Source organism: Nerophis ophidion, linkage group LG18 (assembly GCF_033978795.1).
Source record: "Nerophis ophidion isolate RoL-2023_Sa linkage group LG18, RoL_Noph_v1.0, whole genome shotgun sequence".
NCBI classification, from domain to species: domain Eukaryota; kingdom Metazoa; phylum Chordata; class Actinopteri; order Syngnathiformes; family Syngnathidae; genus Nerophis; species Nerophis ophidion.
The window spans coordinates 4,105,662-4,129,457 of record NC_084628.1 but is presented as its reverse complement, the minus strand read 5'-3'; the positions used below and the strand labels follow the sequence as shown (position 1 = coordinate 4,129,457).

Genomic DNA, 23,796 nt, shown 5'->3' with positions numbered 1-23,796 from the left:
CGGCCCAAATGAGTTTCCAGGTCTCTCCCTTAGAGATAGGGTGAGAAGCTCTGCCATCCGGGAGGAACTCAAAGTAAAGCCGCTGCTCCTTCACATCGAGAGGAGCCAGATGAGGTGGTTCGGGCATCTGGTCAGGATGCCACCCGAACGCCTCCCTAGGGAGGTGTTTAGGGCACGTCCAACCGGTAGGAGGCCACGGGGAAGACCCAGGACACGTTGGGAAGACTATGTCTCCCGGCTGGCCTGGGAACGCCTCGGGATCCCCCGGGAAGAGCTAGACGAAGTGGCTGGGGAGAGGGAAGTCTGGGTTTCCCTGCTTAGGCTGTTGCCCCCGCGACCCGACCTCGGATAAGCGGAAGATGATGGACCCCCAGATTTCAACATAAATAGCATGTAAAGAGCTTCTGTACTTCTCCCTACGTCCGTGTACCACTCCATACTGCGCCGTATTAAAAATTCATTTATCTTACTTTTTAAAACCGATACCGATAATTTCCGATATTACATTTTGAAGCATTTATCGGCCGATATTATCGGACATCTCTAGCTCTTAGTCTTTTTCCCTCCATTATGAGGGTTAGTATATTGGAAGCCGCTGGCACTGTGGATAGACAAGACAAGACACAGTTGCCCATCAGTTAAAAAAAAATCGAGATATATACGCCTCCGATCCAATCTCATGATCGGGATCTGGACATCCCTATTTTTATCAATTTTGTTTTATACTGACATAACCCTTTGTCGCCGTTTATCATTCCCCTATGTCAAAAGGTCCCTGTTTAAGGACAACCATGGGGCGCTGGACCGAGAGTCTCGTTTCTCGCCTCTCTTCAAACAGGAGAGCAACAAGATTTCCACAGAAGACCTGATTAAGCTTGTGTCAGAGTATAGAAGGTAAAGAAGCTCACCTTGACATCTTCCAAAAACGTTCTTACAACATTTTAAACCAACTAGGGCGGAGAAGACCAGCAAGCTTCAGACCATTCCTGGGACTCTGGACATCACAGTGGACTATGTTCCTCTGGAGCTTCCAAGTATGATGATTTAGAGCAGGGGTGCCCATTACGTCGATGGCGAGCTACCAGTCGACCGCGGGGGGTGTGTCAGTCGATCTCCAGCCAGGCTTTTAAAAACAATAGACCTAAAAATGAGTGATCATCAATCTTCACCAAGACGTCACTTAAATGACATTCACGGTACCGGAGGGTCTTGTGAGATGACGCTGGCTGCTGCAAGATCATTATTATGAAAATATGACCGAGAGGAAGGCCAGAAACACTTTTTATTTCAACAGACTCTCGCGCCGTACCTTCCGTCAAAACTCTAAAGGCCGACTGCACATTTCCTATCTTCACAATAAAAGCCCTGCTTCATGCTGCCTGCGCTAACTAAATACAGAGTCTCGGAAAACTGGCGTGCACAAGCGATCCCTCAGAAAGCTGGCGTGCACATCACTTGTGCACGCCAGCTTTCCGAGACTCTTATTTTGTTAGCGCAGGCAGCGTGAAGCAGGGCTTTTATTGTGAAGATAGGAAATGTGCAGTCGGCCTTTAGAGTTTTGACGGAAGTCTGTTGAAATAAAAAGTGTTTCTCGCCTTCCTCTCTGTCATTTTTTCATAATAATGAACTGGCAGCAGCCAGCGTCATCTCACAAGACCCTCGGGTGCCGTGAATGTCAATCAAGCAAGCTACGGAATTTGCCGCCAATGTTTTTCTTGTAAAGTGTATGGAAGCTGGATGAATTAGATGCCAAAAACCAACCACTTTCATGTGGTATTGTACAGAAAGGACTACTTTTTTTCTCCTCCATTTGAAAATGTGGGCGTTATCATCATTACTGTCTGATTCCAATCAATGCGAGTCATCAGAATCAGGTAATACACCAACTTATATTCTTGTCTTCGTGAAAGAAAGACATCTATATGTGTTACACATGCTTGTATTATCATTAAACACATTTAACTTGTTTACAAAAATGTCTCTTTCATAAATAAATAAATATAAATGATATATATAAATGAGGTAGATCCCCTCGAGTTGGTCAATTGAAAAGTAGCTCGCCTGCAGAAAAAGTGTGGGCACCCCTGATTTAGACACATCTTCCTCTTCTATGCTGCCCTAACTCTCTCTCTTGCTCTCTTTAAACATATTTGTTATGTGTGTGTTTAGACTGTGTGACGTCCTCGTACGTACCCGTGAAACCCTTTGAGGATCTGAGCAAACACCAGCCCACAGTGGAGGTGGAGGAGTTTGTCCAAGACACCACCAAGTTCACTCAGCCGTACCGGGTGTATAAAAACCACATCTACGTCTACCCCAAACATCTCAAATATGATAGCCAGAAGAGCTTCGCCAAGGTAAAGGAGATCAGACCGTTCATAATTGAAGTTTTGTTTGTGTGTAATATTTTTTCCACGACAATGAAATGTGCTTAAACATTATGGAGGTTTATTTGGGTCTTTTGTTAAAATCTTGGTCAAGTGGGGGTGACCCCAGGATGCAGAGACGGGAGACAAGGTGGAATTACAAAAATGAAAACATTTAATTGGACAAAAAGGGATAACTAAGGGTGATGGGGCAGAAACGCACACCATGAAATCTGGACAAAATAGGTTCCTTGGAGGTCGGTTGGGGAAAGGGACAGGGCACACTGAGCAGGGCAAGAGTCCAACAAAAGTAATCCATTTACATCAGGGGGACTAGGAAATAAACACACAAGGTCTGGTGAAGCAGGTGCATGCTCGAAAGGAGTTCAGGATACAATAACAATAATAAGGTCCGCCCCTCGCCGAGGATGAAACACTGACTGCACAGGTGCAGAAAAGGAGAAGGCAGGATAAAACTAAAACACAACATCTTTATTACAAAATATTTCTTTGGACATATGCTGACAATTTCATTTAATAAAAAAATGTGTGTGCTTAAAAATACAATGTGTTAATACTCAGTGTTTTAAAATTCAGTGTCGAAAAAAATCCTGCGCAGAAATATTTGTTGCTTTAAAAGTCACCTTATTGGCTGGTTCTGAGACTGATTGAGTGCTTCTGTCTTATTTTACTGGAACTGAGTCTTGAGTTTTGAAGCAATGAATATTTCTGAACTGAATATTTTACACTGGATTTTAAAACACTGAATTTTTACACACTGAATTTTATATACTAAATTTTTTTCCTGCACTGATTTTCTTTTACTCTTAATTTGTATACACTGAATTTTTTTGCACTTACTTTTTACACACACACACATAGATGTCCGATAATGGCTTTTTTGCCGATATCCGATATTTTCCAACTCTTAATTACCGATTCCGATATCAACAGATATATACAGTCGTGGGATTAACACATTATTGTGCCTAAATTTGTTGTGATTAAAAAATGTAACAAGGTTTTCCAAAATTAATCAACTCAAGTTATGGAAAAAAATGCCAACATACTAACTAATAAACTAAGGAAATGGAGTGTGACAAAATCCAAGAGTGTGTATAGTGTAAGATTATGTGTGTGGTTAGCTGAGGTGTGTGTTACCAAGTGTGTTCAACGAGATACGAGGAAGTCCAGGGGCGAGAAGAGTCTAAAGGTCCGAGTCCAAAGCCAGGGAAGTCAAGGATCGAGGGAGGTAGTCAGAGTCCAGAGGGAGATTCGAGGAAAAGTGTGAGACGCACAGCTCACTTTCCAGGCGAAAAAAACACAGAGAGAGCAGGATTGCTTACTGAACGCCAACTGAAGACTATACTCCGGCCCATTATAGCAGGTTGTGCGAGCTTATGAGGGCAGCCCGTTCATCCCGAGCAGGTGCGCTGATTACAAATGTCCTGCAGCCGTGCGGAGGTGCGCCCGCAGCGGTGCTCTCACTGAAACGCACAGACGGATGAGCGCCGTTGGCAGGAGTCTGAGCCGTAACAATTGATCTATTATTAATACTGCGGTCTTTGTCTCCACAGGCTCGTAATCTAGCAGTCTACGTAGAGTTCCGCTGCTCGGACGAAGAACTTGCCAAACCTTTAAAGGTAACGTGCGCTTCATCCATCCATCTTCTTCTGCTTATCCGAGGTCGGGTCGCGGGGGCAACAGCCTAAGCAGGGAAACCCAGACTTCCCTTTCCCCAGCCACTTCGTCTAGCTCTTCCCGGGGGATCCCGAGGCGTTCCCAGGCCAGCCGGGAGACATAGTCTTCCCCGTGGCCTCCTACCGGTTGGATGTGCCCTAAACACCTCCCTAGGGAGGCGTTCGGGTGGCATCCTGACCAGATGCCCGAACCACCTCATCTGGCTCCTCTCCATGTGAAGGAGCAGCGGCTTTACTTTGAGTTCCTCCCGGATGGCAGAGCTTCTCACCCTATCTCTAAGGGAGAGACCCAAACTCATTTGGGCCGCTTGTACCCGTGATCTTATCCTTTCGGTCATGACCCAAAGCTCATGACCATAGGTGAGGATGGGAACGTAGATCGACCGGTAAATTGAGAGCTTTGCCTTCCGGCTCAGCTCCTTCTTCACCACAACAGATCGGTACAACGTCCGCTTTACTGAAGACGCCGCACCGATCCGCCTGTCGATCTCACGATCCACTCTTCCCCCACTCGTGAACAAGACTCCTAGGTACTTGAACTCCTCCACTTGGGGCAGGGTCTCCTCCCCAACCCGGAGATGGCATTCCACCCTTTTCCGAGCGAGAACCATGGACTCGGACTTGGAGGTGCTGATTCTCATTCCGGTCGCTGCGAACCGATCCAGCGAGAGCTGAAGATCCCGGTCAGATGAAGCCATCAGGACCACATCATCTGCAAAAAGCAGAGACCTAATCCTGCGGTCACCAAACCAGAACCCCTCAACGCCTTGACTGCGCCTAGAAATTCTGTCCATAAAAGTTATGAACAGAATGGGTGACAAAGGACAGCCTTGGCGGAGTCCAACCCTCACTGGAAATGTGTTCGACTTACAATGCGGACCCAGATCGTACAGGAAACGGACCGTGTGCTTCAAAACACCATTATTTTGCCGTGGAAACACAGCCAAATTCTGAATTTGTCTCGCCTAGTGCATTTACGGCAAGCCGGGAGGTCCGGTCTTCACCCCAGCAGCCTGTTCCACCGTCCTACATCACTCTCAGAACCCCGACTTCTACGATGAGGTGGGCTCGGCACATGGAAACATTATCACATCCAAACTTGTTGGCGCTTCCAAGTCGTTTTTTTTTTCTCCGCCAAAAGGTGAAGATCGAGCTTCCTACCCAACTTCACGAAAAGCACCACCTTCTCTTCTCGTTTTACCACGTCACTTGTGATATTAACGCTAAGACCAACGCAAAGAGGAAAGAAGCCCTGGAGACCCCCGGTGAGCATCATGAGTGTGTGAGTGGGGTGGTCTTCTCTCGGGGTTTTCAACATTCAGTGTGCTGTGTTGTGTTTGGGACTTTGTAGTGGGCTACTCTTGGCTGCCTCTCTTCAAAGAGGGTCGCCTGTCATCTCAGGACTTCAACATCTCTGTCTCCAGTAACCTGCCACCTGGTTACCTGGCCATAAAAGAGGCCAGCAACACCAAGGTAAGAGGCATTACAACTGGAGATGTCCGATAATGGCCTTTTTGCCGATATCGGATTTTCCGATATTGTCCAACTCTTAAGTAGTGACGTGAAGTGAATTATATTTATATAGCGCTTTTCCTCTAGTGACTCAAATCGCTTTACATAGTGAAACCCAATATCTAAGTTACATTTAAACCAGTGTGGGTGGCACTGGGAGCAGGTGGGTAAAGTGTCTTGCCCAAGGACACAACGGCAGTGACTAGGATGGCACAAGCGGGAATCGAACCTGTAACCCTCAAGTTGCTGACACGGTCACTCTACCAACCGAGCTATGCCGCCAATTCCGATATATACCGTCGTGGAATTAACATATTTTAACTTCATTTTAAATGAAAAGTTTTCTATTTTTCTCCTTGCAAAATTACTCTTTTATTCTTGCAAAATTAAAACTGCATTGAAATTCGATCTTTTTTCTTGTAATACTGCTACTTTTTAAAAAAAATAAAAAAAATGTTTTAATTAGAGATGTCCGATTTTCGCCGATTATCCAATATTCCGATATTGTCCAACTCTTAATTACCGATTCCGATATCAACCGATACCGATATATACAGTCGTGGAATTAGGACATTTTGATGCCTAATTTTGTTGTGATGCCCCGCTGGATGCATTAAACAATGTACTTTTTTTTACCCAATATTGCTACTTCTTACAATTATATTCTTGTACATTTTAACTTCATTTTAAATGAAAAGTTTTCTATTTTTCTCCTTGCAAAATTACTGTTTTATTCTTGCAAAATTAAAACTGCATTGAAATTCGATCTTTTTTCTTGTAATAATACAACTTTAAAAAAAATAATAATTGTGTTTTAATTAGAGATGTCCGATAATGGCTTTTTCGCCGATTATCCAATATTCCGATACTGTCCAACTCTTAATTACCAATTCCGATATCAACCGATACCGATATATACAGTCGTGGAATTAGGACATTTTGATGCCTAATTTTGTTGTGATGCCCCACTGGATGCATTAAACAATGTACTTTTTTTTACCCAATATTGCTACTTCTTACAATTATATTCTTGTTCATTTTAACTGAAAAGTTTTCTATTTTTCTCCTTGCAAAATTACTGTTTTATTCTTGCAAAATTAAAACTGCATTGAAATTCGATCTTTTTTCTTGTAATAATGCAACTTTAAAAAAAAAAAAAATTGTGTTTTAATTAGAGATGTCCGATAATGGCTTTTTCGCCGATTATCCAATATTCCGATATTGTCCAACTCTTAATTACCGATTCCGATATCAACCGATACCGATATATACAGTTGTGGAATTAAGACATTTTGATGCCTAATTTTGTTGTGATGCCCCGCTGGATGCATTAAACAATGTACTTTTTTTTACCCAATATTGCTACTTCTTACAATTATATTCTTCTACATTTTAACTTCATTTTAAATGAAAAGTTTTCTATTTTTCTCCTTGCAAAATTACTGTTTTATTCTTGCAAAATTAAAACTGCATTGAAATTCGATCTTTTTTCTTGTAATACTGCTACTTTTAAAAAAAAATAAAACATTTGTTTTAATTAGAGATGTCCGATTTTGCCGATTATCCAATATTCCGATATTGTCCAACTCTTAATTACCGATTCCGATATCAACCGATACCGATATATACAGTCGTGGAATTAGGACATTTTGATGCCTAATTTTGTTGTGATGCCCCGCTGGATGCATTAAACAATGTACTTTTTTTTACCCAATATTGCTACTTCTTACAATTATATTCTTGTACATTTTAACTTCATTTTAAATGAAAAGTTTTCTATTTTTCTCCTTGCAAAATTACTGTTTTATTCTTGCAAAATTAAAACTGCATTGAAATTTGATCTTTTTTCTTGTAAAAATGCAACTTTAAAAAAAAAAAAAATTGTGTTTTAATTAGAGATGTCCGATAATGGCTTTTTCGCCGATTATCCAATATTCCGATATTGTCCAACTCTTAATTACCGATTCCGATATCAACCGATACCGATATATACAGTCGTGGAATTAGGACATTTTGATGCCTAATTTTGTTGTGATGCCCCGCTGGATGCATTAAACAATGTACTTTTTTTTACCCAATATTGCTACTTCTTACAATTATATTCTTGTACATTTTAACTTCATTTTAAATGAAAAGTTTTCTATTTTTCTCCTTGCAAAATTACTGTTTTATTCTTGCAAAATTAAAACTGCATTGAAATTTGATCTTTTTTCTTGTAAAAATGCAACTTTAAAAAAAAAAAAAATTGTGTTTTAATTAGAGATGTCCGATAATGGCTTTTTCGCCGATTATCCAATATTCCGATATTGTCCAACTCTTAATTACCGATTCCGATATCAACCGATACCGATATATACAGTCGTGGAATTAAGACATTTTGATGCCTAATTTTGTTGTGATGCCCCGCTGGATGAATTAAACAATGTAACAAGGTTTTCCAAAATAAATCAACTCAAGTTATGGGGAAAAAATGCCAACATGGCACTGCCATATTTATTATTGAAGTCACAAAGTGCATTATTTTTTTTAAAACAGCAGCTTGGAATTTGGGACGTGCTCTCCCTGAGAGAGCATGAGGAGGTTGAGGTGGGCGGGGTTGGGCATAGCGGGGGTTTATATCGTAGCGTCCCGGAAGAGTTAATGCTGCAAGGGTTTCTGGGTATTTGTTTTGTTGTGTTTGTGTTTATAACTCAGTGGCCTTGTGGTTAGAGTGTACGCCCTGAGATCGGTAGATTGGGAGTTCGAACCCCGGCCAAGTCATACCAAAGACTATAAAAATGGGACCCATTGGCACTCAGCATCAAGGGTTGGAATTGGGGGTTAAATCACCACAAATGATTCCCAGGCGCGGCACGGCTGCTGCCCACTGCTCCCCTCACCTCCCAGGGGGTGAACAAGAGGATGGGTCTCATCAGAAAATCATGTTTAATACAAATAGTGGGATTGTCCTCCTAGAGAAACCTTATTAAAACAAAAATATGTTTTTTTCCAAACCTTTTTCTATCTTCGTACATTTTTGAAAAGCTCCAGGGAGCCACTAAAGAACCACATGTTGCAGACCCCTGCCTTAAACAAAGTAACAGTGAAACTCATGGGAATAATTACTGAATGGAAAACTGGGGGTGGGATTAAATAAATGATCTTCTTCCCATTCCCTCTCTGGCAAAACTGAACAATTATGCATTACATAATTGCATAATTGACGGCGTGGCGCAGTGGGAGAGTGGCCATGCGCAACCCGAGGGTCCCTGGTTCAATTCCCACCTAGTACCAACCTCGTCACGTCCGTTGTGTCCTGAGCAAGACACTTCACCCTTGCTCCTGATGGGTGCTGGTTGGCGCCTTGCATGGCAGCTCCCTCCATCAGTGTGTGAATGTGTGTGTGAATGTGTAAATGTGGAAGTAGTGTCAAAGCGCTTTGAGTACCTTGAAGGTAGAAAAGCGCTATACAAGTTCAATCCATTTATCATTTATACTATATATTACCTCTTGCACTACATTAATTTATATTATTATGTGTTGTCAACTTTGTACTTTTTTTTTTAATGTCATGGTTTGAATAAAAATACAAAAATGAAAAAAAAAATGAATGAATGATTGATACCCAAATGTGTGGTATCATCCAAAACTAATGTAAAGTATCCAGCAACAGAAGAATAAGTGATTATTAAATTTAAAAAAAAGTGTAGATAGAACATATTAAAAGAGAAAGTATTTAAATATTAACAGTAAATGAACAAGTAGTGAAGTGAATTATATTTATATAGCGCTTTTTCTCTAGTGACTCAAAGCGCTTTACATAGTGAAACCCAATATCTGAGTTACATTTAAAGCAGTGTAGGTGGCACCGGGAGCAGGTGGGTAAAGTGTCTTGCCCAAGGACACAACGGCAGTGACTAGGATGGCACAAGCGGGAATCGAACCTGCAACCCTCAAGTTGCTGGCACGGCCACTCTACCAATGGAGTTAAACCGCCCCAATATTTATTTCAATACCGAAACAAAAAACAGTGTAATTAACAGTGCCATTCATTTTCATAACATGGTCACCACTGCCTAGTTTCTCTTGTTATATTCAGATTTTTACTGTTATATTTTTGTTCTTATTGTTGCTTTTTCTTTTTTTGTATTCTTATTCTTAATATTTGTCATTTTTATTTCCATTTACTGCGATAAGGTGGCGACTTGTCCAGGGTGTACGCCGCCTTCCGCCCGATTGTAGCTGAGATAGGCTCCAAGTAGATTAATATTTAAATTTCTACCACTTGTCCTTAGCAATGTTAACTAAATAATAAAATGGAAAATGACACAATATGTTACTGCATATGTCAGCAGCTAAATTAGGAGCCTTTGTTTGTTTACTTACTACTAAAAGACAAGTTGTGAAGTGAAGTGAATTATATTTATATAGCGCTTTTCTCTAGTGACTCAAAGCGCTTTACATAGTGAAACCCAATATCTGAGTTACATTTAAACCAGTGTGGGTGGCACTGGGAGCAGGTGGGTAAAGTGTCTTGCCCAAGGACACAACGGCAGGGACTAGGATGGCGGAAGCGGGAATCGAACCTGCAACCCTCAAGTTGCTGGCACGGCCACTCTACCAACCGAGCTTTACCGCCCCCACAAGGAGGTATATTACTAGACGACAAAATACAAACAGGAAACAAAAACACTTGCACGATGGCATGAATGAACTATGAACATAAACAGCAAGATGGCATGACTCTAAACATGACCTGAAACAAAACACTTATTGTGACAAAAAAACAGGAGGCAAGAATAGCAAGGTGCGTGGCAGGTGATGGTGGGCATGGAGAATGAGTAGTGAAGTGAACTGAAGTGAATTATATTTATATAGCGCTTTTCTCTAGTGACTCAAAGCGCTTTACATAGTGAAACCCAATATCTAAGTTCCATTTAAACCAGTGTGGGTGGCACTGGGAGCAGGTGGGTAAAGTGTCTTGCCCAAGGACACAACGGCAGGGACTAGGATGGCGGAAGCGGGAATTGAACCTGCAACCCTCAAGTTGCTGGCACGGCCACTCTACCAACCGAGCTATGCCGTCCCACAATGGATAATGGACGTTGAGTGGAGTTCTAAAAATAGCTCAAATAGCAGCACTTACCAGTGAGCTGCCTCTATTTTTTAAATGTTATTTATTTACTAGCCAGCTGGTCTTGCTTTGCTTGACATTTTTAATTCTAAGAGAGACAAAACTTCAAATAGAATTTGAAAATCCCATAAAATATTTTAAAGACCTGGTCTTCACTTGTTTCAATAAATTCATATTTTTTTTTTTACTTTGCTTCTTATAACTTGTCTCGTATGTATATTTTATTTAATGACAAACTTGCAATAAGAAAAATATCTTTCATGTACCCTAAGATTTTTGGTTAAAATAAAGCCAATAATGCAATTTTTTTGTTGTGCCTTTTATTTAGAAAAATATCGAAATCATTTTGGTATCGGTACCAAATATTAGTATCGGGGCAACATGGATAGAACATATTTACTATTGGTGAACTAGTCCATCATTCACTTGGTGACTTGTGTGTTCTTTGCAGAACGGAGCTGATGTGAAATGGGTGGACGGCGCCAAGGCCATCTTTAAAGTTTCAACCAACGTCGTATCGACTGTGTACACTCAGGTAACATCTAGCTGATCCTTGTCACCTGTGGTTAGACCAGGGGTCGGGAACCTTTTTGGCTGAGAGAGCCATGAAAGCCAAATATTTTAAAAAACGTATTTCGGTGAGAGCCATATTATATTTTGGTAATACTTTGATATGGGGAACATATTCACCATTAATTAGTTGCTTATTAACATGCAAATTCGTAACAAATTGGCTCTTAATTAGTCATTTTTAAGTAATTATTAATGCTTTTTTCTGCATGGCCTTATTTTACAAGCAGTAAGCCATTAACTAAGAGTCTTCCCTTATAACCTCAGAATTATTGCTTATTAGTACCCCTAACCCTTATATGGTCCCCTAGTGTCCATCCATCCATCCATTTTCTACCGCTTATTCCCTTTTGGGTCACGGGGGGCGCTGGCGCCTATCTCAGCTACAATCGGGCGGAAGGCGGGGTACACCCTGGACAAGTCGCCACCTCATCGCAGGGCCAACACAGATAGACAGACAACATTCACACACTAGGGACCATTTAGTGTTGCCAATCAACCTATCCCCAGGTGCATGTCTTTGGAAGTGGGAGGAAGCCGGAGTACCCGGAGGGAACCCACGCAGTCACGGGGAGAACATGCAAACTCCACACAGAAGCCTGGATTTGAACCCAGGACTGCAGGACCTCCGTATTGTGAGGCAGACGCACTAACCCCTCTGCCACCGTGAAGCCCCCCTAGTGTCCAAATAACTCTTCATTAAGTCTTTGTTACTTCAAATATGTTCCCCATACTAAAGTGTTACCAATCATTTTTAACACTGAATACAACTAAATGTGCGCATTTTTAAGTTAGACTAACATTTTTAGAGTATTATTCTTTTTAATAACATTGTATTTTGAAGCTAACAAACAATAAATGAAATACTTCTTACCATTAATGCGACTTCTTGGATTGATGGAATAAAATTCATGAGAATGTTTTTAATTTTGAACGTTATTTTTAACCCAGCGGAATCATTTATTACTTATCGTGTTAAGCAATGTCAGCTCAGCTTTATCAGAGAGCCAGATGCAGTCATCAAAAGAGCCACATCTGGCTCTAGAGCCGCAGGTTCCCTATCCCTGGGTTAGACTAATGTTCTTTACCTTTCCCCGAACCGGAAACACACTATAGCCCAGACTTGGGCAAATTAAGGCCCGGGGAACACAAGCGGCCCATTGAGCTTTTCAATCGGGCCCGCCGGACATTCCCAATTTTTTTTTCAGATCTTTAAGATGGAAAGTGTAGCTGCCGTTATGATGTGCAGTCATGTTTTCTAATGACCGTAAGTCTTCAACTATACAAAGTACAAACCCCGTTTCCATATGAGTTGGGAAATTGTGTTAGATGTAAATATCAATCAATCAATCAATCAATGTTTACTTATATAGCCCTAAATCACTAGTGTCTCAAAGGGCTGCACAAACCACTACGACATCCTCGGTAGGCCCACATAAGGGCAAGGAAAACTCACACCCAGTGGGACGTCGGTGACAATGATGACTATGAGAACCTTGGAGAGGAGGAAAGCAATGGATGTCGAGCGGGTCTAACATGATACTGTGAAAGTTCAATCCATAATGGATCCAACACAGTCGCGAGAGTCCAGTCCAAAGCGGATCCAACACAGCAGCGAGAGTCCCGTTCACAGCGGAGCCAGCAGGAAACCATCCCAAGCGGAGGCGGATCAGCAGCGCAGAGATGTCCCCAGCCGATACACAGGCAAGCAGTACATGGCCACCGGATCGGACCGGACTCCCTCCACAAGGGAGAGTGGGACACAGAAGAAAAAGAAAAGAAACAGCAGATCAACTGGTCTAAAAAGGGAGTCTATTTAAAGGCTAGAGCATACAAATGAGTTTTAAGGTGAGACTTAAATGCTTCTACTGAGGTGGCATCTCGAACTGTTACCGGGAGGGCATTCCAGAGTACTGGAGCCCGAACGGAAAACGCTCTATAGCCCGCAGACTTTTTTTGGGCTTTGGGAATCACTAACAAGCCGGAGTCCTTTGAAGGCAGATTTCTTGCCGGGACATATGGTACAATACAATCGGCAAGATAGGATGGAGCTAGACCATGTAGTATTTTATACGTAAGTAGTAAAACCTTAAAGTCACATCTTAAGTGCACAGGAAGCCAGTGCAGGTGAGCCAGTACAGGTGTAATGTGATCAAACTTTCTTGTTCTTGTCAAAAGTCTAGCAGCCGCATTTTGTACCAACTGTAATCTTTTAATGCTAGACATGGGGAGACCCGAAAATAATACGTTACAGTAGTCGAGACGAGACGTAACAAACGCATGGATAATGATCTCAGCGTCTTTAGTGGACAGAATGGAGCGAATTTTAGTGATATTACGGAGATGAAAGAAGGCTGTTTTAGTAACGCTTTTAATGTGTGCCTCAAAGGAGAGAGTTGGGTCGAAGATAATACCCAGATTCTTTACCGTGTCGCCTTGTTTGGTTGTCAAATGTTAGAGTTGTATTATTAAATAGAGTTCGGTGTCTAGCAGGACCGATAATCAGCATTTCCGTTTTTTTGGCATTAAGTTGCAAAAAGTTAGCGGACATCCATTGTTTGATTTCATTAAGACACGCCTCCAGCTGACTAAAATATAAATTGAATGCACTACAAAGACAAGATATTTGATGTTCAAACTCATAAGCTTTTTGCAAATAATAATTCACTTGGAATTTCATGGTTGCAACACGTGCCAAAGTAGTTGGGAAAGGGCATGTTCACCACTGTGTTACATCACCTTTTCTTTTAACAACACTCAATAAACGTTTGGGAACTGAGGAAAGTGAAGCTTTGAAAGTGGAATTCTTTACCATTCTTGCTTGATGTACAGCTTAAGTTGTTCAACAGTCCGGGGTCTTGTTGACATATTTTACGCTTCATAATGCGCAACACATTTTCGAAGGGAGACATGTCTGGACTGTAGGCGGGCCAGGAAAGTACCCGCACTCTTTTACTACGAAGCCACGCTGTTGTAACACGTGGCTTGGCATTGTTTTGCTGAAATAAGCAGGGGCGTCCCTGATACCGTTGCAGCATATACTGCTCCAAAACCTGTATGTACCATTCAGTATTAATGGTGCCTTCACAGATGTGTAAGTTACCCATGCCTTGGGCACTAATACACCCCCATACCATCACAGATGTGTAAGTTACCCATGCCTTGGGCACTAATACACCCCCATACCATCACTGATGTGTAAGTTACCCATGCCTTGGGCACTAATACACCCCCATACCATCACACATGTGTAAGTTACCCATGCCTTGGGCACTAATGCACCCCCATACCATCACACATGTGTAAGTTACTCATGTCTTGGGCACTAATACACCCCCATACCATCACAGATGCTGGCTTTTGAACTTTGCGCCTATAACAATCCGGATGGTTATTTTCCTCTTTGTTCCGGAAGACACCACGTCCACAGTTTCCAAATATAATTTGAAATGTGGACTCGTCAGACCACAGAACACTTTTCCACTTTGCATCAGTCCATCTTAGATGAGCTCGGGCCCAGCGAAGCCGGCAGCGTTCCTGGGTGTTGTTGATAAATGGCTTTCGCTTTGCATAGTAGGGTTTTAACTTGCACTTACAGATGTAGCGACCAACTGTAGTTACTGACAGTGGTTTTATGAAGTGTTCCTGAGCCCATGTGGTGACATCCTTTACACACTGATGTCGGTTTTTGATGCAGTACCGCCTGAGGGATCAAAGGTCCGTAATATCATCGCTTACGTGCAGTGATTTCTCCGGAATTCTGTGAACCTTTTGATGATTTTACAGACCGTAGATGGTAAAATCCCTAAATTCCTTGCAATAGCTCATTGAGAAATGTTCTAAAACTGTTCGACAATTTGCTTACAAATTTGTGACCCTCACCCCATCCTTGTTTGTGAATTACTTAGCATTTCATGGAAGTTGCTTTTATACCCAATCATGGCACCCACCTGTTCCCAATAATCTTGCACACCCGTGGGATGTTCCAAATAAGTGTTTGATGAGCATTCCTCAACTTTATCAGTATTTATTGCCACCTTTCCCAACTTTTTTGTCACGTGTTGCTGGCATGACATTCTAAAGTTAATGATTATTTGCAAAAAAATAAAAAGTTTATGAGTTTGAACATCAAATATGTTGTCTTTGTAGCATATTCAACTGAATATGGCTTGAAAAGGATTTGCAAATCATTCTATTCTGTTTTATTTACATCGAACACAATTTTCCAACTCATATGGAGACGGGGTTTGTAGATATACCGGCCCCCGGACACATTATTTCCTCTAAATGTGGCCCCCCGAGTTAAAATAATTGCCCAGGCCTGCTCTAGCCCTTAATAAGAAATCAGTCCAACCTCTAACTTGGAACTGTTTCTCCTGGATTCCTCTCCTCCTGCCAGGACACCCACCTGAACCGGTTCTTCCAGCAATGCCAGAAAAGAGAGCTGGACCTCTCTCACCCTCCTACCTCCGACTTCCTCAATTGCCTGAAGGTTAGAGAAAAAAAAACACAAACAATTCCCCACTGATTTATCGAATAAACCCAAACTATTCCGTGTCTAATCAGTAAAACCTGACAGAATGTCAGACTTTATTTTGCTCCCTGCCTTTTTGTGGTTGTAAGCCTTTTCCAATCCGTTTACTCCCCTCTTCTTTTCCACACTCCTCCAGGGTCTCCTCAGTATGGAGAAAATCCCAGTGATCATCAGATTTCTGCCAGTGCTCTTTAACCAGCTCTTCAAGGTTCTGACTCAAAATGACAATGACGATGTCACCATTGCCACCACCAGGTAGGTCATTGTCATTACAACCTCCTTATGGGGATAGTTTGTTGACGTCTGTGTTTGTACATAATACATTCAGTCAGGCGTTTTAATAAATAAAAGCAACAACTTAGACAGCCAGAATTGAAAAAGATAGTTTAATATTTTTGACAGAGTAATAACATTGTAGGTATTTACATTATATTATTATTAGGGATGTCAAATGTAATGCATTAAGTCCTGTGATCAACCATTCTCCCGAATTTCTCCCGATTTCCAGCCAGACAACAATATTGGCGTCCTCTCTCTCACCTGAAAAGGAGACTATTATATATGTCTCCATTATCCATAGGCTTATCTATAACCAATAAAACACTGACACACAACATCCGGATTCCCATCATGCTTTGCTTCAAAACTACGGCAAGTAGTAATGTCCAAAAACATAACATTGACGACGCGGATGAACAAAGAAGAGACATGGCAACGACTAATAAGAAGAAGAAGTACGCTTGCAAGTTCCAAAATGATTGGAAAAAATTATTTCAGTTCATCCAGGACAGCTCGAAGGGAAGGAGTATGCTGCCTGCACGTTTTGTGGATCAGACTTCTCCATTCAACACGGTGGCCGAACGGATATACTCATTCATGAACAGATTTTATATATATATATATATATATATATATATATATATATATATATATATATATATATATATATATATATATATATGTATATGTATGTATATACACATGTATGTGTATATATATATATATACATATGTGTATTCATATACATACATGTGTATTTATATACATACATGTGTATGTATATACATATATTTGTATGTATATACATATATTTGTATGTATATATATATGTATATATTTATATATATATATATATATATATATATATATACATATATATATATATATATATATATATATATACACATGTATGTGTATATATACATATGTGTATTTATATACATTCATGCGTATTTATATACATATATATGTATATACATATATTTGTATGTATATATATGTATATGTATATATATATATATATATATATATATATATATATACACATGTATGTGTATATATATATACATATGTGTATTCATATACATACATGTGTATTTATATACATATATATGTATGTATATACATATATATGTATGTGTGTATATATACATATATATATACATATACATGTATGTGTGTATATATACATATTTATGTATGTATATACATATATTTGTATGTATATACATATATATGTATGTATATATATATATATATATATATATATATATATATATATATATATATATATATATATATATGTGTATGCATATACATATATATGTATGTATATATATATATATATATATATATATATATATATATATATATATGTATGTAGGTGTGGGAAAAATCACAAGACTACTTCATCTCTACAGAACTGTTTCATGAGAGGTTCCCTCAATCATCAGGAAATCTCCTGATGATGGATTTTGAGCACAACTCAAAGGAGGCCACAATAATGTACTTGCGCTTATTTGTGTTCTTGGGTACGTCAGAATTAGAGATGTCCGAAAATATCGGACTGCTGATATTTGGTTTAAAATGTAATATCGGAAATTATCGGTATCGGTTTCAAAAAGTAAAATGTATGACTTTTTAAAACGCCGCTGTGTACATGGAGAAGTACAATAACCCTTGAAGGCACTGCCTTTGCGTGCCGGCCCAGTCACATAATATCTACGGCTTTTCACACATACTTGGTCAACAGCCATACAGGTCACACTGAGGGTGGCCGTATAAACAACTTTAGCACTGTTACAAATATGCGCCACACTGTGAACCCACACCAAACAAGAATGACAAACACATTTCGGGAGAACATCCGCACCGTAACACAACATTAAAGTTAAAGTACCAATGATTGTCACACACACACTGGGTGTGGCGAAATTTGTCCTCTGCATTTGACCCATCCTCTTGTTCACCCCCTGGGAGGTGAGGGGAGCAGTGGGCAGCAGCCGTGCCGTGCCTGGGAATCATTTGTGGTGATTTAACCCCCAATTCCAACCCTTGATGCTGATTGCCAAGCAGGGAAATAATGGGTCCCATTTTTATAGTCTTTGGTATGACTTTGCCGGGGTTCGAACTCCCAATCTACCGATCTCAGGGCGTACACTCTAACCACAAGGCCACTAAGTTATAAACACAAACACAACAAAACAAATACCCAGAAACCCTTGCAGCATTAACTCTTCCGGGACGCTACCATATAAACCCCCGCTACGCCCAACCCCGCCCACCTCAACCTCCTCATGCTCTCTCAGGGAGAGCATGTCCCAAATTCCAAGCTACTGTTTTGAGGCATGTTAAAAAAAAATAATGCACTTTGTGACTTCAATAATAAATATGGCAGTGCCATGTTGGCATTTCTTTCCATAACTTGAGTTGATTTATTTTGTAAAAACTTGTTACATTGTTTAATGCATCCAGCGGGGCATCACAACAAAATTAGGCATAATAATGTGTTCATTCCACCACTGCATATATCGCATCGTGTGATATCGGAATCGGTAATTAAAAGTTGGACAATATCGGATATCGGCAAAAAAGCCATTATCGGACATCTCTAGTCAGAATGGTCTGTTGCTAGGTAGGATTCATAGGCCTGAGCTATTTTTGCACCATACTATATGTCTAGCATATCAATCAATCAATGTTTACTTATATAGCCCTAAATCACTAGTGTCTCAAAGGGCTGCACAAACCACTACGACATCCTCGGTAGGCCCACATAAGGGCAAGGAAAAACTCACACCCAGTGGGACGTCGGTGACAATGATGACTATGAGAACCTTGGAGAGGAGGAAAGCAATGGATGTCGAGCGGGTCTAACATGATACTGTGAAAGTTCAATCCATAATGGATCCAACACAGTCGCAAGAGTCCAGTCCAAAGCGGATCCAACACAGCAGCGAGAGTCCCGTTCACAGCGGAGCCAGCAGGAAACCATCCCAAGCGGAGGTGGATCAGCAGCGCAGAGATGTACACAGGCGAGCAGTACATGGCCACCGGATCGGACTGAACCCCCTCCACAAGGGAGAGTGGGACATAGGAGAAAAAGAAGAGAAACGGCAGATCAACTGGTCTAGAAAGGGAGTCTATTTAAAGGCTAGAGTATACAAATGAGTTTTAAGGTGAGACTTACTGAGGTAGCATCTCGAACTGTTACCGGGAGGGCATTCCAGAGTACTGGAGCCCGAACGGAAAACGCTCTATAGCCCGCAGACTTTTTTTGGGCTTTGGGAATCACTAATAAGCCGGAGTCCTTTGAACGCAGATTTCTTGCCGGGACATACGGTACAATACAATCGGCAAGATAGGATGGAGCTAGGCCGTGTAGTATTTTATACGTAAGTAGTAAAACCTTAAAGTCACATCTTCAGTGCACAGGAAGCCAGTGCAGGTGAGCCAGTACAGGTGTAATGTGTTTAAATGAGTGCTGCGAGACTTGATTATGTGTCGACTTCACATTTGGATGAGTGCTCTGTATTAAATATAAAAGACAAACTGTGTCACAACCTTGTGTTTTGCAGAGTGCTGCTCCACATTGTTTCCAAGTGCCATGAAGAAAACCTTGATCATTACCTGCACTCCTACATTAAGGTATGCTCAACATTTGGTTGCATTATGCGTGGGGTGCGTATAATGATCCTTGGCAGCAGGTGTGCACCTCACATGGAGATCATTAGGACCACTTTGGTTTTCTACAAGGCTGTGGAACGACTTCATAGACATCCTAATTTGCAGAAAAGAACAAAAAAAAAAAAAACCCCACACATGCAGGCTTTAAGTGTGTGTGTGTGTGTGTGTGGATACGGAGTGTGCCGGTGGCCAGGCGCCCGGAAAAACTGTGCAAACACACACACACACAGAAAAGTGGAGGAAGAAGAAACGCGGCTAATTGAGGAGGCCACAAACTGGGACATTGTCTCAATCAGAAAGACCGCACAACCTGTTTCATGTCGGCAACACTGCTGTTAAGCTGCGAGGGAACTTGTGGCAGAGACAAATGGCGGTGGTAGGAAGGGGGGGGGAGGGGAGGTGGGGGAGCCAGGGGGGCGACGAGAGGAGTTCCCAGCAAGGCTGATGGAGCTGCTGTTGCCATGGTAACGTATTGGCACAATATTCAGCGCTGTGTGTGTGTGTGTGTGTGTGTGTTCTGGCAATGCTTACTTAAAGGCCTACTGAAAGCCACTACTAGCGACCACACAGTCTGATAGTTTATATATCAATGATGAAATATTAACATTGCAACACATGCCAATACGGCCTTTTTAGTTGACTAAATTACAATTTTAATTTTCGCGCGATGTAACCTGTTGAAAAAGTCGCGGTATGATGACGTGTGTGTTTGACGTCACCGGTTGTAGCGGACATTTTTTTCCAGCCCGATCTAAACTATGAGTAGTCTGCATTAATCGCATAATTACACAGTATTCTGGACATCTGTGTTGCTGAATCTTTTGCAATTTGTTCAATTAATAATGGAGACGTCAAAGAAGAATGCTGTTGGTGGATCGCAGCTGCCGTTAGCAAAACAAACACAGCCGGTGTTTCTTTGTTCGTCGTGAAGCTTTAACACAGAGCGGTCAAGCGAACATGTTTCTCGACGTCAACCAGCAAGTTTTTGGATGGGAAAATTGTGATATTAAGTCGGCTTTTACCGGAGACTTCAGTGGATTATGCGACCTCCTCCTGCAGCTCAAAAAGGCAGCTGTGATCTTGGCTCCTCGGTTTCTCTCAGAGACACTGGCATTCACCGCAGCCATCCGACTTTCAGGTATGATTTAACAATCTCACTAAAACATTATTAAAACAATAAGCAGATAAGGGATCTTCCAGAATTATCCCTAGTAAATGTGTCTAAGGGCTTCACGGTGGCAGAGGGTTTAGTGCGTCTGCCTCACAATACGAAGTTCCTGCAGTCCTGGGTTCAAATCCAGGCTCGGGAAAACGTGGCGGAATGACGTCACGGACTGTAAGGAAATATTAGCGCTGCACCAAACACGGCTGAAGGTCGTCTGCTTTAATCGTATAATTGCACAGTATTCTGGACATCTGTGTTGCTGAATCTTTTGCAATTTGTTCAATTAATAATGGAGACGTCAAAGAAGAATGCTGTTGGTGGATCGCAGCTGCCGTTAGCAAAACAAACACAGCCGGTGTTTCTTTGTTCGTCGTGAAGCTTTAACACAGAGCGGTCAAGCGAACATGTTTCTCGACGTCAACCAGCAAGTTTTTGGATGGGAAAATTGTGATATTAAGTCGGCTTTTACCGGAGACTTCAGTGGATTATGCGACCTCCTCCTGCAGCTCAAAAAGGCAGCTGTGATCTTGGCTCCTCGGTTTCTCTCAGAGACACTGGCATTCACCGCAGCCATCCGACTTTCAGGTATGATTTAACAATCTCACTAAAACATTATTAAAACAATAAGCAGATAAGGGATCTTCCAGAATTATCCCTAGTAAATGTGTCTAAGGGCTTCACGGTGGCAGAGGGTTTAGTGCGTCTGCCTCACAATACGAAGTTCCTGCAGTCCTGGGTTCAAATCCAGGCTCGGGAAAACGTGGCGGAATGACGTCACGGACTGTAAGGAAATATTAGCGCTGCACCAAACACGGCTGAAGGTCGTCTGCTTTAATCGTATAATTGCACAGTATTCTGGACGTCTGTGTTGCTGAATCTTTTGCAATTTGTTCAATTAATAATGGTGACGTCAAAGAAGAATGCTGTTGGTGGATTGCAGCTGCCGTTAGCAAAACAAACACAGCCGGTGTTTCTTTGTTCGTCGTGAAGCTTTAACACAGAGCGGTCAAGCGAACATGTTTCTCTACGTCAACCAGCAAGTTTTTGGATGGGAAAATTGTGATATTAAGTCGGCTTTTACCGGAGACTTCAGTGGATTATGCGACCTCCTCCTGCAGCTCAGAAAGGCAGCTGTGATCTTGGCTCCTCGGTTTCTCTCAGAGACACTGGCATTCACCGCAGCCATCCGACTTTCAGGTATGATTTAACAATCTCACTAAAACACTATTAAAACAATAAGCAGATAAGGGATCTTCTAGAATTATCCCTAGTAAATGTGTCTAAGGGCTTCACGGTGGCAGAGGGTTTAGTGCGTCTGCCTCACAATACGAAGTTCCTGCAGTCCTGGGTTCAAATCCAGGCTCGGGAAAACGTGGCGGAATGACGTCACGGACTGTAAGGAAATATTAGCGCTGCACCAAACACGGCTAAAGGTCGTCTGCTTTAATCGTATAATTACACAGTATTCTGGACGTCTGTGTTGCTGAATCTTTTGCAATTTGTTCAATTAATAATGGAGACGTCAAAGAAGAATGCTGTTGGTGGATTGCAGCTGCCGTTAGCAAAACAAACACAGCCGGTGTTTCTTTGTTCGTCGTGAAGCTTTAACACAGAGCGGTCAAGCGAACATGTTTCTCGACGTCAACCAGCAAGTTTTTGGATGGGAAAATTGTGATATTAAGTCGGCTTTTACCGGAGACTTCAGTGGATTATGCGACCTCCTCCTGCAGCTCAAAAAGGCAGCTGTGATCTTGGCTCCTCGGTTTCTCTCAGAGACACTGGCATTCACCGCAGCCATCCGACTTTCAGGTATGATTTAACAATCTCACTAAAACACTATTAAAACAATAAGCAGATAAGGGATCTTCCAGAATTATCCCTAGTAAATGTGTCTAAGGGCTTCACGGTGGCAGAGGGTTTAGTGCGTCTGCCTCACAATACGAAGTTCCTGCAGTCCTGGGTTCAAATCCAGGCTCGGGAAAACGTGGCGGAATGACGTCACGGACTGTAAGGAAATATTAGCGCTGCACCAAACACGGCTAAAGGTCGTCTGCTTTAATCGTATAATTGCACAGTATTCTGGACGTCTGTGTTGCTGAATCTTTTGCAATTTGTTCAATTAATAATGGAGACGTCAAAGAATATTGCTGTTGGTGGAAAGCGGTGGATTGCAGCTGTCTTTAGCACCGAGACACAGCCGGTGTTTCATTGTTGTGAAGCTTTAACACGGAGCGGTCAAGCGAACATGTTTCTCTACATCAGGGGTGGGCATTACATCAATCACGATCGACTGGTCGATCTCGGAGGGTGTGTCAGTCGATCTCAAGCCAGGCATTAAAAAATGTACATAAAAATGAGCAATCATCAATCATACCAAGACTTCACTTTCGTCAGTTGTTTGACATTCTCGGCACCCGAGGATCTTGTGAGATGACGCTGGCTGCTGCGAGCTCATATTTAAGAAAAAAATCACTAACAGAGAAACACATTTTATTTCTAGAGACTCCGTACCTACTGTCAAAACTCTAAAGACCGACTGCACACTTCCTGTCTTCACCATAAAAGACCTGTTTCATCCTGCCTGTGCTAACAAAATAAGAGTCTCAGAAAGCTAGCAAGCTACGGAGTTTGATGCCAATGTATTTCTCCCCCGCCCTCAGCGAGCGCTTTCTCACTTGCTTGCCCACCCGCACACTCACCTGCTGCCAGACATTAAAGGGCCACACACACATATGCTACTCTCATAACAAAGTGTTTAAAAACCAGTATGCAAGTTGGACAAATGAGATGCCAAATCCAACCACTTTCATGTGGTATTGGACAGAAAGGAGGACTTTTTTTTTTCCTCCATTTGAAAATGCGGACATTAT

General features: G+C 41.6%; 1 protein-coding gene across 7 annotated transcripts in view; it reads left to right on the top strand.

Annotated features, from left to right (window-relative positions):
• Positions 1 to 23,796, top strand: part of dock10 (dedicator of cytokinesis 10) — a 329,003-nt gene that overhangs the window by 195,711 nt on the left and 109,496 nt on the right. For all 7 annotated transcript variants that reach the window (XM_061878559.1, XM_061878562.1, XM_061878558.1 and 4 more), the window contains 11 exons: positions 772 to 894; positions 955 to 1,034; positions 2,170 to 2,357; positions 3,944 to 4,009; positions 5,036 to 5,128; positions 5,208 to 5,331; positions 5,418 to 5,539; positions 11,143 to 11,226; positions 15,661 to 15,753; positions 15,932 to 16,050; positions 19,653 to 19,722. In XM_061878559.1, coding sequence (XP_061734543.1) covers positions 772 to 894; positions 955 to 1,034; positions 2,170 to 2,357; positions 3,944 to 4,009; positions 5,036 to 5,128; positions 5,208 to 5,331; positions 5,418 to 5,539; positions 11,143 to 11,226; positions 15,661 to 15,753; positions 15,932 to 16,050; positions 19,653 to 19,722 — 1,162 coding nt within the window. The remainder of the gene's footprint in view (positions 1 to 771; positions 895 to 954; positions 1,035 to 2,169; positions 2,358 to 3,943; positions 4,010 to 5,035; positions 5,129 to 5,207; positions 5,332 to 5,417; positions 5,540 to 11,142; positions 11,227 to 15,660; positions 15,754 to 15,931; positions 16,051 to 19,652; positions 19,723 to 23,796) is intronic.